The 18,091-nt window shown below is 43.5% G+C and overlaps 1 protein-coding gene across 2 annotated transcripts in view; it reads right to left on the bottom strand.

The window, feature by feature from the left end:
* HGSNAT (heparan-alpha-glucosaminide N-acetyltransferase) overlaps positions 1–4,086 on the bottom strand; it is a 45,668-nt gene extending 41,582 nt beyond the window's left edge. For both annotated transcript variants that reach the window (XM_082863889.1, XM_082863890.1), the window contains exon 1: positions 3,879–4,086. In XM_082863889.1, the coding sequence (XP_082720015.1) occupies positions 3,879–4,062 (184 nt within the window). In that variant the 5' untranslated portion in view covers positions 4,063–4,086. The remainder of the gene's footprint in view (positions 1–3,878) is intronic.
* Between the last annotated feature and the right edge of the window lie 14,005 nt (positions 4,087–18,091).

The raw sequence follows: 18,091 nt of genomic DNA, 5'->3' as shown, positions 1-18,091 counted from the left end.
TTTTCAAGTATTTCTTTTTCATTTCCCTTGTTCAGGTTTGAGAGCTTCCATTTGCAAATTTATAGTCACTAGCTGTTGACCTTTTCCTCCGTAATTGTTCTATACAGCATCATCCCTTCAGAGCTGTAGTAACTACTCTTTTTACTCATACTTCTATGAGTCTTCAGTGGTGGGTGGAATACGGTTCTTGTTTCATGCTTAATTTTTTCATGTGAATTTCAGACTTTGAAGGCTCTTAATTGTCATCAATATTATTTTATATAAGGTTGTATGAAGGGTTAATGCTAGCTGAACATCAGAATTACCTGGCAAGCTAAAAAAAACACAAAACCAGACTTCCCTGGTGGTGCAATGGTTAAGAATCCGCCTGCCAATGCAGGGGACATGGGTTCGAGCCCTGGTCCAGGAAGATACCACATGCCGTGGAGCAACTAAGTCCGTGTGCCACAACTGCTGAGCCTGCACTCTAGAGCCCAGGAGCCACAACTACTGAGCCCACATGCCACAGCTACTGAAGCCCATGTGCCTAGAGCCCATGCTCCACAACAAGAGAAGCCACTGCAATGAGAAGCCCACACATTGCAATGAAGAGTAACCCCAGCTCACTGCAACTAGAGAAAGCCCGCATGCAGCAACAAAGACCCAACACGGCCAAAAATAAAATATAAATAAATAAATAAAATAATAACATAAATAAATTAATACATAATTTAAAAACAAAATAAAAAAATACCAATGCCCTGGCTCCACCCCAGACCTATTAAATCAGAATCTCTGCCCAACCAGTATGATTTATTTTTTGTATTTTTTAAATTGAGGTATAGCTGATTTACAATATATTAGTTTCAGGTGTACTACATAGTGATTCAAAATTTTTATAGATTATACTCCATTTAAAGTTACTATAAAATATTGGCCATATCCCTCATGCTATACAATATATCCTTGTAGTTTACTTTATACATAGCAGTTTGTATCTCTTAATCCTCTACCCTCGTTCTTGCCCCTCCCCCTTTCCTTTCCCCCTGGTAACCACTAGTTTGTTCTCTATATCTGTGAGTCTATTTCTGTTTTGTTATATTCATTCATTTTATTTTTAGATTCCACATATAAATTACAACATACAGTATTTGCCTTTCTCTGACTTATTTCACTTAGTATAATACCCTCATATCCATGTTGCTGCAAATGGCATTATTTCATTCTTTCTTTTTTATGGCTGAGTAATATTCCATTGTATATATACACCACATCTTTATCCATTTATCTGTTGATGGACACTTAGGTTGCTTCCATATCTTGGCTATTGTAAACAATGCTGCTATGAACACTGGGTGCACATATCTTTTTGAATTAATGTGTTCATTTTCTTCAGTTACATACCCAGGAGTGGAATTGCTGGATCATATGGCAGTCCTATTTTTAGTTTTTTGAGGAACCTCCAAACTGTGCTCCATAGTGGCTGCACCAATTTACATTCCCACCAACAGTGTAGGAGGGTTCCCTTTTCTCCACACCCTCATCAACACTTATCCTCCTCAAAACAGCAGCAACAGACACTGTGAGTGTAAGGCCAGGGGATTCTGACATCTGTACCTTTTTGCATTATTTGAGCATTTTTTAAAAAAACCAATGAGTCTGTGGGATTAGCAGATGCAAACTATTATATATAGAATGGATAAGCAACAAGGTCCTACTATAGAGCACAGGGAACTATATTCAGTATCCTGTGATAAACCACAATGGAAAAGAATATGAAAAAGAATGTATATATATGTATAACTGAATCATTTGGCCATACAGCAGAAATTAACACATTATAAATCAGCTATAGTTCATCACAATAAATTTTTTAAAAACCCAATGAGTGTGTAGTCTGTATCACTCACACACTCACACACACACACACACACACAAACACAAAGGACGAAATTCCTAAGCCATCCAATATGACGCCGAAATTGAAGCTCAGTTTCTAGAAAAAGCTGCCAACAGCTGAACTTACAAATACCAGGGCAGGGACTTCCCTCGTGGTGTAGTGGTTAAGACTCCGCGCTCCCAGTGCAGGGGGCCCAGGGTTCGATCCCTGGTCAGGGAACTAGATCCCACATGCATGCTGCAACTAAGAGTTTGCATGCCACAACTAAGGAGTCCGCCTGCCGCAACTCGCCCTGCGCAACCAAATAAGCAAATAAATATTTTTTTAAAAAAAGAAATACCAGGGCAGCCTCTAGGAGCATTACATACAACAGACAATTCCCTCTTCCTGTCTACAATGTCTTGGTGAGGAAATAAACCAAACAAAGTCACGTTTCAATAGTGCCCAAGTAACTGTACTGCTCGCATATTAGACTTTTACTTCATTTCCAAATACTTAATTTCTGGTTCTAGCTCCCTGCTCGTAAGTGTCTTTGCTGAGCATATCTGAAAAGACATAGTCTACTTAATTTTTTTTTTCTTTTCAAGTAAACTTGAGTCCACAAATCATATAAAGGTGGAGTTCTTAGTAGGAATCTGTCCCGCCCACAGTTGGCCTCCAGGTGGCACTAAAAGCCTGGCTGACCTGGCAACACTGCTCTGTGAAGGTTCGGGAGTGGATGGCTTCAGAACGCTACTAGTACGCTCTCCCTCGCTACACAGAATCACTGCTTAGAAACTTACCTTTTTCCTACAATAATTATCAGTATTAACTGATGCTAAAGCACAGAAATAGAGTTGTACGGGTTCAGTCTCTGACAAGTTGTGACAGGGCAGATTATGTAACCCCATGAGGTCCGTTGCTCGATTATAAAAGGGAGGGTGTGACGAGACTGAGCTCGGGGGCGGGGGAGACACTGTATTAAACGTAACCAGCTAAGATGCTTTTTCAAAATTGATTTTGTCTTCTCCCTACAACATTTTAATTGAGGAGGAGTGGCAGTTTGAACCACACACGCTGACACCAAAACCCCCGCGTTCTTATACAAAGGTGATGGGATGAAGGGAGCAGAGGCAAGTGGCCCCCAGCTACCCAGGTGATAAGGAGACCTTCCCCAACACTGACTGAACCGGGTTTGCTGCCTTGGCTGATCCCAAGGGCTGACCTTCGACCACAGCATCCCCTGGGGAGGGGCTTGGGACTGAGATCTTCTAGGGCCCTGGGTCCTCGTCCAAGGGGTCTAGCGGGAGGCCCTGGAATTTGCCTTTTTTTTTCCACTTCCCTGGCGAGCTCGGAGACCAGGCAAGCTGGGGAAACGCTCGCTGAGCCGAGGTTCACCTCTCCTCTCCTCCCTGCCGGACATGAGCACCGATCCCCCCGAGCCCTCCCAGGCCGCCGACCTCGCCCGGGGCGCCCCTGCAGACCGCAGCCCCGGCGCTCCGCCCGTCACCATGGAAGCGGAACCGCCCAGCGGGCCGGGGAGGCTCGCTCGAGATCCGACCCCGCGCCTCGGCCGCCAGCTCCCGCGCCCGCCGCCTCCCGCGCGCTCCCGCTGCGCCCCCGGCCCGGGCCGCGGTGACCCCGGAGCCCAGCACAGCCGAACCGGCCTCTCCGTCCCGCCGCGCACGGAGCTGCGCGCTCGGGCCGCGGCTCCGGCGGGTCCCCCGCAACCCCTCCGTGCGGCGGACGGAGCGGGGCGCCGGCCCGGCTCCGATCAGCTTTGCATTGGGGGCGACAGGTCTCCGGGTCAAAGGCACTCCATGAAGCCCGAGGAGCGCCACTCCCGCCCTCCTGCGTCCTCCCGCGGGTCGGCCTCCGTGCACGAGCCCCGGCCCCGCCACGACAGCGCGGCGGAAACGACACGCGAGTTCCGGGCGCTGCTCCTCCCGAGCTGTCCCGCGCGCCGCCCCGGGGAGGGGACAGTCGCCGCCCCGCGGGCCCGGCCGGAGCGCGCACTCACCTGGCGTCGGGGAGCTGCCGGGGGCCAGCAGCGCGGCGCTCAGCACGGACGCGGCCAGCAGCAGCGCGGCCAGCGCCCGGCCCGCGGCCCCCGTCCCGCTCATGCCGCCCGCCGCCCCCGCGCCGCCGCCGCCGCGCTCCCGGGACCCGCGCTGCTCGGCCGCACACGGCCGCGAGCCCGTCATCGCCCGGCGCTCGGCCCCGGGGGCGGGGCGCGAGCCACCGCGGGGGCGGGGCGGGGGCGGATCTTCCGGGGGAGGGGAGCTCACCGCGCCCGGAGCCGCTGCGCAGGGTTTTGCTTTTTTGGGTTTTTTTTTTTTTTTTTTTTTTTTTTTGTCCTGAGGAGAGACGCGTCGCGTCGGGAAGAGAGGGCCCCGCAGGCCCCGAGCCCCCGCTCCGCGGTCCCTCACCACCCGCTGAGCGACATTACGCTGAATGTACCCTGCGTCCAGCCATTCGCCATACAAACAGGTGTTAGTGTCCTCTGTCCACTGTTCTGAGTCCCAGCCCCCAAGGCGTTTGCTATCCAGAGGGAGAGTTGCGACATAAAAGCCATAAAGCCACCGTGTATTACTACCACTTGGAAGAGCTGGTTGCCAGTCCCGGATGAAGTTAAAGGCTCGCAGGCACGATGACCCCGCGGTTACACTCCTAGCTTTGCGCCCGGGGAAACTAACATACGCATGAAGGGCAGATCCAGTCATGCTTGAGGCAGAGTGGTTTGAAACTGCAAGAACCTGTAAATGATCTAAATGTCCATCAGTGGAGAAAATGGATGAATTGTGGTGTAATGCATACAGCAGTAGAAATGATCTAGACTTACCTGTGTCCACACGGATGAATCTCAAAAATAAGGCTGAGAGGGAAATGCAAGTTGCAGAAATACCTTTGTAATATCATACATAAAGTGTAAAGCCAAGCAAAATAGGTATGTTGTTTAGGCTTATATGCATGTGTAATAAAAGTATAAAGATACATATGGAAAGCTAAACACTGAATTTAAGCCGTGGCTGGGAATAGGGAGGAGGCACAATGTTGAGGTCCAGCTTCACGGTGGGCTTCAGCCAGAGAAGTTATTGCTTAGGTAGGGTGATAGATTTATGCGTGCTCTCTATATTATTTTTTATACTTCTCTGTATATTGAATGACTTGATAACTTTGCAAAGCTACAATACAGTGTGATGAGTGCTATGTTCATAGAAGGACAAGACGCTAAGATAGCATTTGATGGAAGCACCTAAGCTAGTCTGGGAAGCCTCCCAGGAGGACTGACATTTAAACTGAGTCCTGAGGGATGTGAGCCAGGAGAAGGGAGGAAGAGCGTTCCTAACAGAAGGAACAGCCTTTGCGAAGGCTCAGAGAAAGCACGTCTCAGTGCAGGAACTGAAAGAGACCCAGTGTGACGGAAGCAGAATTCTGTGAGGGGAAGGAGGAGACAGGAGATGAGCTCGACAATAGAGTTGAGTTTAGGCTTCTTCTTAAGGACAGTAGCAAGCTGTTGAGTTTTACGGTGGAGATAACTTTCAGGAAAGTCATGGTCATGAACTATCTAATAAAGGTCAGTCACATGGGTTTTCTCAGAGAAAACAAACATCTGTGCCTGAAGGTCAGGAAGAAGTTCAGTGACTCCTTTTTTCCTCCTTGCCCGGCCCCACTGTTCAAAATGCCAGGAGTTGAGGGACACTGGTGTATAAGGAGTATGACAAGACCATCGGCAACTAGACATCTGCTGTCCAACAGCTTCTCTGGTCCCCACAAAACCAGAATGGGCCACAGGGCCCCTTGGGTGGATGTGCCCTTCTCTGCTTCCTCTTCGAGGATGGCTCTTTCAGCTCTGTCACAAACCTCTGTGCCCAGAAGAATCTGGAATTCCTGTCTTAGGGCTGAGCATGGCTGGTCCCTCTACCTAGAACACTCTTCCCCTGACACCTCACAGACCCTCCCTCACTTCATTCAGGTCTCAGCTCACCTGTTACCTTCTTCCCCAATACCCCTATTTAAAACTAAAACATTCTCTATCCCTGTGTCCCGCTATATCTGCTTTGGTTTTCATTCTACTCATATCTACCTGACATTATAATGTGTGTTTGTTTTTCTGCTTCCCTTGCACTAGAATGTAAGATCCATGAAGGCAAAGAGTTTGTCCTGAGGGCAAGAACCTTCTCTATTAAGCTATAATGCACAATAAACAGACACCCAGTCTTGTGGCTTATTTCAGCAAAAGCTCATGTCTTGCTCACATTCATGTCCAGTGCTTCATTCTACCATGACTGCAGCCGTGGAGAAATGATGTAGCAAATCCTACACTGGCTCCTGCCCAGCAGAGAGATGCCTGTGACTGGCATTCACTGGCCAAAGCAGGTCATATGATTCCAAAGTGACAAACACATGCAGAAATAAAATTGGACAAAATTCAACATCTATTCAACTCTCAACAAAATAGGAATAGAAGGCAACTTCCTCAATCTGATAAATGGCATCTATGAAAAACTTACAGCTAATATGACACTTGAAAGACAATATTTTTTGCCTAGAATCAAGAACAAGGCAAATATATCTGCCCTTACCACTTCTACTCAACACTGTCCTGGAGGTCCCAGTCAGTGCAATAAGGCAAGAAAAAGAAATTAAAAGCACATAAATTGGCTTTGTTCAAACATGACATGATTATATATGTGTAAAATCTTAAGGAATCTACAAAATAAAAGCTGCTAGAACTTAAAGTGAATTTAGCAAGGTCACGAAATTCAAAGTCAATATACAAAAATAGATTGTATTTTTATAACCTAGATATAAACAAAATTGAACATAGAAATTTTTAAAATAGCATTTACAGTAAGTTTTTTAAATGAATACGTAAGTAAATTTAACAAAATATATATAAGCAACAAACATGGATGGATCTCATAAACATTACACTGAATGAAAGAAGACAGACTCAAAAAGATATATACCATACTGCATGATTCCAACTACATGAAACTCTGGAAAAGAAATTCTAATCTTTCTAAGAATAAAGCAGAGAGTCATTGCCTGGGGCCAGCAGTGGAGAAAGGATTGAATGGGATGGGGCACATACGAAATTCCAGAATAGATAGAAATGCATTGTGTTTTATCTGTAGGGGTGGTGACACAAGTATATAAAGGTATCAAAACTCATTGAAATGAATACTTTAAATGGTTGCATTTTACTATATATAAATTGAGCTTCTCCCTTGGGAAATCACCATGGATGGGATGCCATGTACAGATGTAGCACACACAAAGCAGCAAATTTGAAGCAGAGAAGAGTTATTTTGGAAATGCTGAATTTGAGATGTTCTTTGGAGAAATGTCTATTCATTTCACTGGATGGTTTGTGGGTCTTTGGCTGAGTTGTAGAAGTTCTGTATATATACTGGATATCGATCACACATCAGATATATGATTTGCAAATAACATTGATATAAAAGGAGAGTTAAGTATTTGGGGAAAATCAGTACTTATGTGGCAAGTGAAATTGTGAAAGAGGATGAGATTACCCAGGTAGTGTGTGTAGGGCTGAAAACGGAAACCGGGAGCTGTGGGGTGGGCAGAGACTGAGCAGAAGAAGCCAGAGGGGTGGGAGAAAGCTTGGGGGTGGGAAGCCACAGCAGTCAAGGGGGATTTCAAAAAGGAAAGGACTTAAAAGTGCACATTAAATTTAGCCATTAGTGACCTGGTGACAGCAGTTTCAGGGCAGTAGTAGTAGCAAAGTTCAGACTGCAGTGGGTGGAGGGGTCAAAGGAATACAAAGAATCGTAGACATTTAAACAAGTTGTTCTCGGACAACTGGATAGGCATATAGCATATATAGCAAAAGAGTGAAGCTGGACCCTTACTTTACACCATATGCAAAAATTAAATCAGCACTTTAATGTAAGAGTCAAAACTAAAAAACTATTGGAAGAAAACATAGGGGTTCATCTTCATGACCTTGGATTTGGCCTTGGATTCTTTGTTACTCAAAAGCATGACTAACAAAAGAAAAATATAGTCAAGTTGGACTTCATCAAAATTGAAAAAAATTTTTTTAAAAGACACTGTCAATAAAGTAAAACGACAACTCAGAGAATATGACAAGATATTTGCAAATCATACATCTGATAAGGAACTCGTATACAGAATATATGAAGAACTCCTACTCAACAGCAACAAAAACCAAACAACTTGATTCAACAATGGGCAAAAGAGGGGCCGGAGTCAAGATGGCGGACTAGGAGGACGTCAAATTTGTGTCTCCTCACAACTAGGGCACCTACCAGGCACCGGAGGGGGACAACGGACACCTAAGGGGATGGGAGGGACCCCAACTGGGTAGGATGTGGGGCTTGGGGTAAGTGAAGAGAGAGGAAAAGTGGAGGCAGGATGGGACTGGCCCACCTGAGGGGTGGCTGGGGGAGGGGAAGGGATCCCATGCCTGAAGGGGGAAATGGGGGGACCATTGGGAGGGCAGAGGATCAAAAGGGAGCATGGACAGGTTTCCCCTGCCCACCTGGGCCCCCAGGAACCTGCTGAGATCCCCGGCCTGATCCTCTGCTCACTGAGGCCCCCTCCAGCTGCATGGGTCCTGAGGGAGTGGGAGGGACGGAAGGGGAAGCAAAAGTAAAGGCCGGACCTACAGGACGGGCACCCCTGAGGGGCAGCTAGGGGAGGGGAGGAGTTCCTACACCCAGCGGGACCCCCCCACAGGTAGGGGTCCAGCATCGATGGGGGAGACCCTGGGGGAGGGGCATGGAAGAACGGAAGGGAACGGGGCCAGCGCTTTCCCTGTCCTCTTAGGCACCGGGGAACCTGTAGGGCTCCCGGGCCTAATCCTCTGCCCTCGGAGCCTCCCTCCTGCGGGGCAGAGCCCAAGCCCCACCCCTACACCCCCACCCGGGGCCCCACGTCTACACTCGGAGACCCCCTCTGAGACCCCCTCCAACACACTGGGCCTAAACCCCACCCACACACCCTCACTCAGGTGGCTACCTCCAAACTCAGGAGCCCCATACAACAGAGGCCCTCCTTTCCACGTGCTGCTGCTCCCCTTCTGCGCAGGTCGTAAGCAGAGGCCCTGCCCACACTTGAACATTTCAGCGCCTAGGCCCCGGCCCATGCTCTAATGTCACCCCCAACCCACCTAGGTCCCGCCCCACCCAAAACCCTGCCCCTGCCGAAGTTCCAGCCCCCGCCTAAATCCCACCCCCAGAGCCAACGATTTTTTTTTCCTCTTTTACATTTTCCTGTTTTACCTTGTTGATTCATTGTTGTTGATCCTTTTATATTTTTATTTTTCCTAAAAAATCTTTTATTTTTCTAATTTTATTTTATTCTTTATACTTTGTTATTGTTCTCTCCTTCTGGCTTGTTTCTCCCTCCCCTTTTTTTTTCTTTTTTTCTGTTGTGGCTTTATTTTACCATGTTGCAGTTGTTTCAATTATAGTTTTATTTTTCCTAATATAATTTTTTTATCTTCCTAATTCTATTTTGTTTTTTACTCTTTGATATTGTACTGCTGCTTTTTTTCTTTCTTCCTTTTTTTTTTTTTTTTTACTGTGCCACAAAGGTTGTGGGATCATGGTCCCCAGGCCAGAGGTTGGGCCAGGGCTCCTCTGGTGGGAGCTCCGAGTCCAAACCACTGGACTAACAGAGAACCGCAGACCCCACAGAATATCAATTGGAGTGAGGCCTCCCAGAGGTTCTCATCTCAGCACCAAGACCCAGCTCTATCCAACTGCCTGCAAACTCCAGTACTGGACACCTCAGGCCAAACAACCAGTAAGACAGGATTACAGCACCACACATCAAAAAAAAAAAAAAAGAAATGACAAAAAAAAAATGTTAGAGACAAAAGAGCAAGGTAAAAACCTAAAAGACCAAATAAATGAAGATGAAATAGGCAACCTACCTGAAAAAGAATTCAGAGTAATGATAGTAAAAATGATCCAAAATCTCGGAAACAGAATGAAGAAAACACAAGAAACATTTAACAAGGATCTAGAAGAACTAAAGAGCAAACAAACAACGACGAACAACAAAATTACTGAAATTAAAAATACTCTAGAAGGAATTAATAACAGAATAACCGAGGCAGAAGAACGGATAAGTGAGCTGGAAGATAAAATGGTGGAAATAACTGCCAGGGAGCAGAATAAAGAAAAAAGAATGAAAGGAATCGAGGACAGTCTCAGAGACCTCTGAGAAAACATTAAACGTACCAACATTCAAATTATAGGGGTCCCAGAAGAAGAAGAGAAAAAGAAAGGGTTTGAGAAAATATTTGAAGAGTTTATAGTCGAAAACTTCCCTAACATGGGAAAGGAAATAGTCAATCAAGTCCAGGAAGCACAGAGAGTCCCATACAGGATAAACCAAAAGAGAAACATGCCAAGACACGTATTAATCAAACTATCAAAAGTTAAATACAAAGAAAAAATATTAAAAGCAGTAAGGGAAAAGCAACAAATAACATACAGGGAATCCCCATAAGGTTAACAGCTGATTCTTCAGCAGAAACTCTGCAAGCCAGAAGGGAGTGGCAGCACACATTTAAAGTGATGAAAGGGAAAAACCTACAACCAACATTACTCTGTCCAGCAAGGATCTCATTTAGATTCAACGGAGAAATTAAAACCTTTACAGACAAGCAAAAGTTAAGAGAATTCAGCACCACCAAACCAGCTTAACAAAAAAAGCTAAAGAAACTTCTCTAGGCAGGAAACACAAGAGAAGGAAAAGACCTACAAAAACAAACCCAAACAATTAAGAAAACAGTAATAGGAACATACATATTGATAATTACCTTAAATGTAAATGGATTAAATGCTCAAACCAAAAGACATAGACTGGCTGAATGGATACAGAAACAAGACTCCATATATATTCTGTCTACAAGAGACCCACTTCAGACCTAGGGACACATACAGACTGAAAGTGAGGGGATGGAAAAAGATATTCCATGCAAATGGAAATCAAAAGAAAGCTGGAGTAGCAATTCTCATATAAGACAAAATGGACTTTAAAATAAAGACTATTACAAGAGACAAAGAAGGACACTATATAATGATCAAGGGATCAATCCAAGAAGAAGATATAACAATTGTAAATATTTATGCACCCAACAGAGGAGCACCTCAATACATAAGGCAAATGCTAACAGCCATAAAAGAGGAAATTGACAGTAACACAATCATAGTAGGAGACTTTAATTTTTTTTATTACCTTTCGACAAACCCTTGTGTCAAGGGCTGACTTTCAATAGATCGCAGCGAGGGAGCTGCTCTGCTACATATGAAACCCTGACCCAGAAGCAGGTCGTCTATGAATGGCTTAGCACCAGGTTCCCCATGAACATGCACTGAATAGTAAGTGACTTTAACACTCCACACTCACCAATGGACAGATCATCCAAAATGAAAATAAATAAGGAAACACAAGATTTAAATGACACATTAAACAAGATGGACTTAACTGACATTTATAGGACATTCCATCCAAAAACAGCAGAGTACAATTTCTTCTCAAGTGCTCATGGTACATTCTCTAGGATAGACCATATCTTGGGTCACAAATCAAACCTTGGTAAATTTAAGAAAATTGAAATAGTATCAAGTATCTTTTCCAACCACAATGCTATGAGACTAGATATTAATTACAGGAAAAAAAGGTAAGAAATACAAACACATGGAGGCTAAACAATATGCTACTAAATAACAAGGAGATCATGGAAGAAATCAAAGAGGAAATTTAAAAATACCTAGAAAAAAATGACAATGAAAACACGACGATGCAAAACCCATGGGAGGCAGCAAAATCAGAGGAAATCAAGAGGAAAGTTTATAGCAATACAATCCTACCTCAAGAAACAAGAACAATATCAAATAAACAACCTAACCTTACACCTAAAGCAATTAGAGAAAGAAGAACAAAAAAATCCCAAAGTTAACAGAGTGAAAGAAATCATAAAGATCAGATCAGAAATAAGTGAAAAAGAAATGAAGGAAACAATAGCAAATATCAATAAAACTAAAAGCTGGTTTTTTGAGAAGATAAACAAAATTGATAAACCAGACTCAAGACAAAAAGGGAGAAGACTCAAATCAACAGAATTAGAAATGAAAAAGGAGAAGTAACAACTGACACTGCAGAAATACAAAGGATCATGAGAGATTACTACAAGCAACTATATGCCAATGAAATGGACAGCCTGGAAGAAATGGACAAATTCTTAGAAAAGCACGACCTTTGGAGACTGAACCAGGAAGATATAGAAAATATAAACAGACAAATCACAATGAAATTGAAACTGTGATTAAAAATCTTCCAAAAAAACAAAAGCCCAGGACCAGATGGCTTCACAGGCAAATTCTATCAAACATTCAGAGAAGAGCTAACACCTATCCTTCTCAAACTCTTCCACAATATAGCAGAGGGAGGAATACTCCCAAACTCATTCTACAAGGCCACTATCACCCTGATACCAAAACCAGACAAAGATGACACAAAGAAAGAAAACTACAGGCCAATATCACTGATGAACATAGATGTAAAAATCCTCAATAAAATACTAGCAAACAGAATCCAACAGCACATTAAAAGGATCATACACCATGATCAAGTGGGGTTTATCCCAGGAATGCAAGGATTCTTCAGTATACGCAAATCAATCAGCGTGATACACCATATTAACAAATTGAAGGAGAAAAACCATATGATCATCTCAATAGATGCAGAAAAAGCTTTTGACAAAATTCAACACTCATTTATGATAAAAACCCTCCAGAAAGTAGGCATAGAGGGAACTTATCTCAACATAATAAAGGCCATATATGACAAACCCACAGCCAACATTGTCCTCAATGGTGAAAAACTGAAAACATTTCCACTAAGATCAGGAAAAAGACAAGGTTGCCCACTCTCATCACTATTATTCAACATTGTTTTGGAAGTTTTAGCCACAGCAAACAGAGAAGAAAAAGAAATAAAAAGAATCTAAATTGGAAAAGAAGAAGTAAAGCTGTCACTGTTTGCAGATGACATAATACTATACATAGAGAATCCTAAAGATGCTACCAGAAAACTACCAGAGCTAATCAATGAATTTGGTAAAGTAGCAGGATTCAAAATTAATGCACAGAAATCTCTTGCCATCCTATACACTAATGATGAAAAATCTGAAAGAGAAATTAAGGAAAAACTCCCATTTACCACTGCAACAAAAAGAATAAAATACCTAGGCATAAACCTACCTAAGGAGACAAAAGACCTGTATGCAGAAAACTATAAGACACTGATGAAAGAAATTAAAGATGACACAAAAAAATGGAGAGATATACCATATTCTTGGATTGGAAGAATAAACATTGTGAAAATGACTAGACTACCCAAAGCAATCTACAGATTCAATGCAATCCCTATCAAACTACCACTGGCATTTTTCACAGAACTAGAACAAAAAATTTCACAATTTGTATGGAAACACAGAAGACCCCGAATAGCCAAAGCAATCTTGAGAAAGAAAAACAGAGCTGGAGGAATCAGGCTCCCTGACTTCAGACTATACTACAAAGCTACAGTAATCAAGATAGTATAGTATTGGCACAAAAACAGAAACATAGATCAATGGAACAGGATACAAAGCCCAGAGATCAACCCACACACATATGGTCACCTTATTTTTGATAAAGGAGGAAAGAAAATACAATGGAGAAAAGACAGCCTCTTCAATAAGTGTTGCTGGAAAAACTGGACAGCTACATGTAAAAGAATGACATTAGAACACTCCCTAACACCATACACAAAATAAACTCAAAATGGATTAAAGACCTAAATGTAAGGCCAGACACTATACAACTCTTAGAGGAAAACATAGGCAGAACACTCTATGACATAAATCACAGCAAGATCCTTTTTGACCCACCTCCTAGAGAAATGGAAATTAAAACAAAAATTAAAAAATGGGATGTAATGAAACTTAAAAGCTTTCACACAGCAAAGGAAAACATAAACAAGATGAAAAGACAACCCTCAGAATGGGAGAAAATATTTGAAAATAAAGCAACTGACAAAGGATTAATCTCCAAAATTTACAAGCAGCTCATGCAGCTCAATATTAGAAAAACAAACAACCCAATCCAAAAATGGGCAGAAGAGCTAAATAGACATTTCTCCAAAGAAGATATACAGATTGCCAACAAACACATGAAAGAATGCTCAACATCATTAATCATTAGAGAAATGCAAATCAAAACTACAGTGAGTGGTTTCCCTGGTGGCGCAGTGGTTGAGAGTCCACCTGCCGATGCAGGGGACACGGGTTCATGCCTCGGTCCGGGAAGATCCCACATGCCGTGGAGAAGCTGGGCCCGTGAGCCATGGCCGCTGAGCCTGCACGTCCGGAGCCTGTGCTCCGCAATGGGAGAGGCCACAACAGTGAGAGGCCCGCGTACCGAAAAAAAAAAAAAAAAAAAACTACAGCAAGGTATCACCTCACTCCAGTCAGAATGGCCATCATCAAAAAATCTACAAACAATAAATGCTGGAGAGGGTGTGTAGAAAAGAGAACCCTCCTGCACTGTTGGTGGGAATGTAAATTGATATAGCCACTATGGAGAACAGTATGGAGGTTCCTTAAAAACTAAAAATAGAACTACCATATGACCCAGCAATCCCACTACTGGGCATATACCCTGAGAAAACCATAATTCAAAAAGAGTCATGTATCACAATGTTCATTGCAGGTCTATTTACAATAGCCTGGAGATGGAAACAACATAAGTGCCCATCATCAGATGAATGGATAAAGAAGATGTGGCACATATATACAATGGAATATTACTCAGCCATAAAAAGAAACGAAATTGAGTTATTTGTAGTGAGGTGGATGGACCTAGAGTGTGTCATACAGAGTGAAGTAAGTCAGAAAGAGAAAAACAAATACCGTATGCTAACACATATATATGGAATCTAAAAAAAAAAGGTCATGAAGAACCTAGGGGCAAGACAGGAATAAAGACACAGACCTACTAGAGAATGGACTTGAGGATATGGGGAGGGGGAAGGGTAAGCTTTGACAAAGCGAGAGAGAGGCATGGACATATATACACTACCAAACGTAAGATAGACAGCTAGTGGGAAGCAGCCGCACAGCACAGGGAGATCAGCTCGGTGCTTTGTGACCCCCTAGAGGGGTGGGACAGGGAGGGTGGGAGGGAGACACAAGAGGGGGGAGATATGGGGATATATGTACATGTATAGCTGATTCACTTTGTTATAAAGCAGAAACTAACACACCATTGTAAAGCGATTATACTCCAATAAAGATGTTAAAAAAAAATGACTCCATAGTGAAAGAGACGTTTGAGCTGAGCTTTGAAGTTTAAGTACGAGTTGTGCCGTTCACCATTTCCATTTCCTACATCCCCGTGTCTGGAAAGGTAAATATTAAAGGAGATTTAGCTCATTCAGATGTCAGAGGAGGCTTCTCTGAGGAAGCTTCCCTTGGTCTGAGATGTGGGTGAGTAAGAGTTGATGAGGAAGGAAGAGAATTCAGAGGGAGCCACAGATGCCAGGAGCCTGTGGAAGGTGGAGAATGACAGGCAAAGAAGTGTTGAAATGGAACTCAGATCATAATGTGGAAAGTGGTGTGAGATGAGGTTGGGGACATTTTTAGGGAGTCAGGATGATACAGTGATAGAACCATGTTAAGGAGGCTTTTCTCTTTTCTTCTTTTTCCTGAAAGCAGTGAGAAGTGATTGAAATGTTTTATGTAATGGACCATGTGACCCTCTTAACCGTTAGCAATCTGAGGCTCTTAGACCACAGGTTTTTTCCCAGGAGCGCTGGGATTCTGAGTTCCCATTGCAACCATTCTGAAGCCAAGCTGTAGTCTCACTGGCGGGACTCACCGTAAGTGTCAGAATATCTTGCCATCTCCAGTAGCCACATAATTCTTCTCCATAAAAGCAGGCACGCTGGCAAACTCTAATAACTGCCAGGTCTAATTCTGAACAGCCGTTGCCATTTAGACTTGCAAAGGGAGCCCCTTCTGCTCCGGAGGCTGCCCTGTCAGTCTCTGAATGGCACCCTATGGAACCAAGTGTTAGACAAAGCGCCGGCAAAAGATGCAAATAATAGCAGGGGGTAATAATATCTACACATAATACAATCTCTGAAAACCAGGATCTGGAGCCCAGCAGATACTGCTGCATTTTATTCATACCCTACTGAATATGTCATTTCCTGCAGTTAGGATGTCAGGCTGTGACCTGAATTTCCAAGCATGTTGCTTATACCATCAGCCATTAGCTTGGAGCAAGGTGAGAATTTAAGCCTGCAAAGGAGGGCTTGCATATGCAGTGTTTTAGGTAAGGAAGGTGCCTTGGATTTTGGCCCAGCTGAGAAGGAGTTGCCTTTCTTTTTTCATTAATATTGTAGGACCCAAGGTCAAATGGAAAAAAGCATGGAAAAAAATGAAATTATGGCTCTGCCTTAAACTTCAAGCAGCTCTTTCAGGATTGCTTCGCGGTACTTTCGGTAAGAGGTAGGGGCAACTACATTCTTTATCGGAATCCTGCCTAGGAGATGGGCATGAATTTTGAAAGCAAACAAAATTCGTTTTATCTTCAAACTTGAAAAGGCTAGAAGTCGTATATTCCCAACTCTCTTCATTTTCAAACTTTGCCCTGTGGCAAACGAGCCTCTTGAAGACCGAGGCTAGCTTGTGACACTAAGAAATGAGCATGTAAACAGCTTAAATGCAGTGAGTGGATAAGTCTTTTTTAAAGAACTCAGTTTTGTCATCCAACCAAAAGACAGGCAGAATTTTCTGGACAACACTGAGAAGTGGTGAATCAATGATTCCCCTCCTCTACCATCCACCCCAATCAGAAGACCCACCTTCTCTTCACCTTCCACATTCTAAGCGTCCTTGTCCTCTCTCATTCTCCTTACTCTCATCAAAACATTTCCTCAGATGCTTTTGCCCAATGATAGCACTTGGGGATTAAGAATATACCCTCTCGGGCTTCCCTGGTGGCGCAGTGGTTGAGAGTCCGCCTGCCGATGCAGGGGACACGGGTTCGTGCCCCGGTCTGGGAAGATCCCACATGCCGCGGAGCGGCTGGGCCCGTGAGCCATGGCCGCTGAACCTGCGCGTCTGGAGCCTGTGCTCTGCAACGGGAGAGGCCACAACAGTGAGAGGCCCGCGTACCTAAAAAAAAAAAAACCAAAAAAACGAAAACAAAAACAAAACAAAAATAAGAATAAACCCTCTCAAAGCAGCAGTGGGAACATGGCTTGTTTGCAGGTACAAGTTCTGGAATTTTAGTTATGCCCCTGTTGAGCATCTACTATATACACGTAGAGCTGTCTTTTTACTGTTGCCAGTTGAGCCTCATAATGGGCATATGATTTGTCATGTTGCATCCTTTCTTTGGAGAATGAGTCCTTCCTATCACAGAGCAATTGTGCTTAGTCTGTATGGTTTGGGTGGAGTTCCCCTCCCCCTCCCATCCCCCAGGAAAAGGCCTGGGCCTGGCCAATCCCAGTAGGTATTCCAAAATCCTCTGCAGTGATTGGCTCAGGGATGAGCACGTGGCAGTTGCTGACGTTTGGAGATTCTTGATTCTCTTTGATTGCAGCTTTCTGTGCCCTGTTGCAATAAAATTCAGTTAATATAGTAATTAGCATTCTCTTTTGTTCACAAACAAAATTGCAGTTGAAAGTGGATGTGCATAAACAAATATTTCCTCATTTCCAGTGACTGATTCGGGAGGATTGTTGCTTACAAATGAAAACTTAACTCAGGTGAGGCTTCCTGGAATGCCACAAGGATTTAAAAGACAAGCCCAATCAATATAAGTTGCTTTAATACAAAAATACACTCTACCCTCCCATCCAAATTACACATTATTTGACCTAATGAATTTCACACACATGCTATTTGTTTGTGGGTTTTTTTGCTTGTTTTTCTCAAAAAGACTTTTGCTGCTGACAAAACAACCCTGTAAACATCCCTCTTTGAAGTATAGAATCAACTCCCCTTCCACACCATTTGGGTTATGGAAAACTGTTTATTATTATTTCTTAGCAAATCCACAATGCCACCATACAAGCAACATTTGTGATTTTTCTCTCCACGTTCAAATTAAAAGGAAAATTGCAACAGTCTACTTATTTTCAATAGTCCTTTCACATTCATTGCTTACCGGA

This window comes from Leucopleurus acutus, assembly GCF_964270905.1.
Source record: "Leucopleurus acutus genome assembly, chromosome: 21".
NCBI lineage: Eukaryota > Metazoa > Chordata > Mammalia > Artiodactyla > Delphinidae > Leucopleurus > Leucopleurus acutus.
This window is presented reverse-complemented; position numbering and strand designations above follow the sequence as displayed.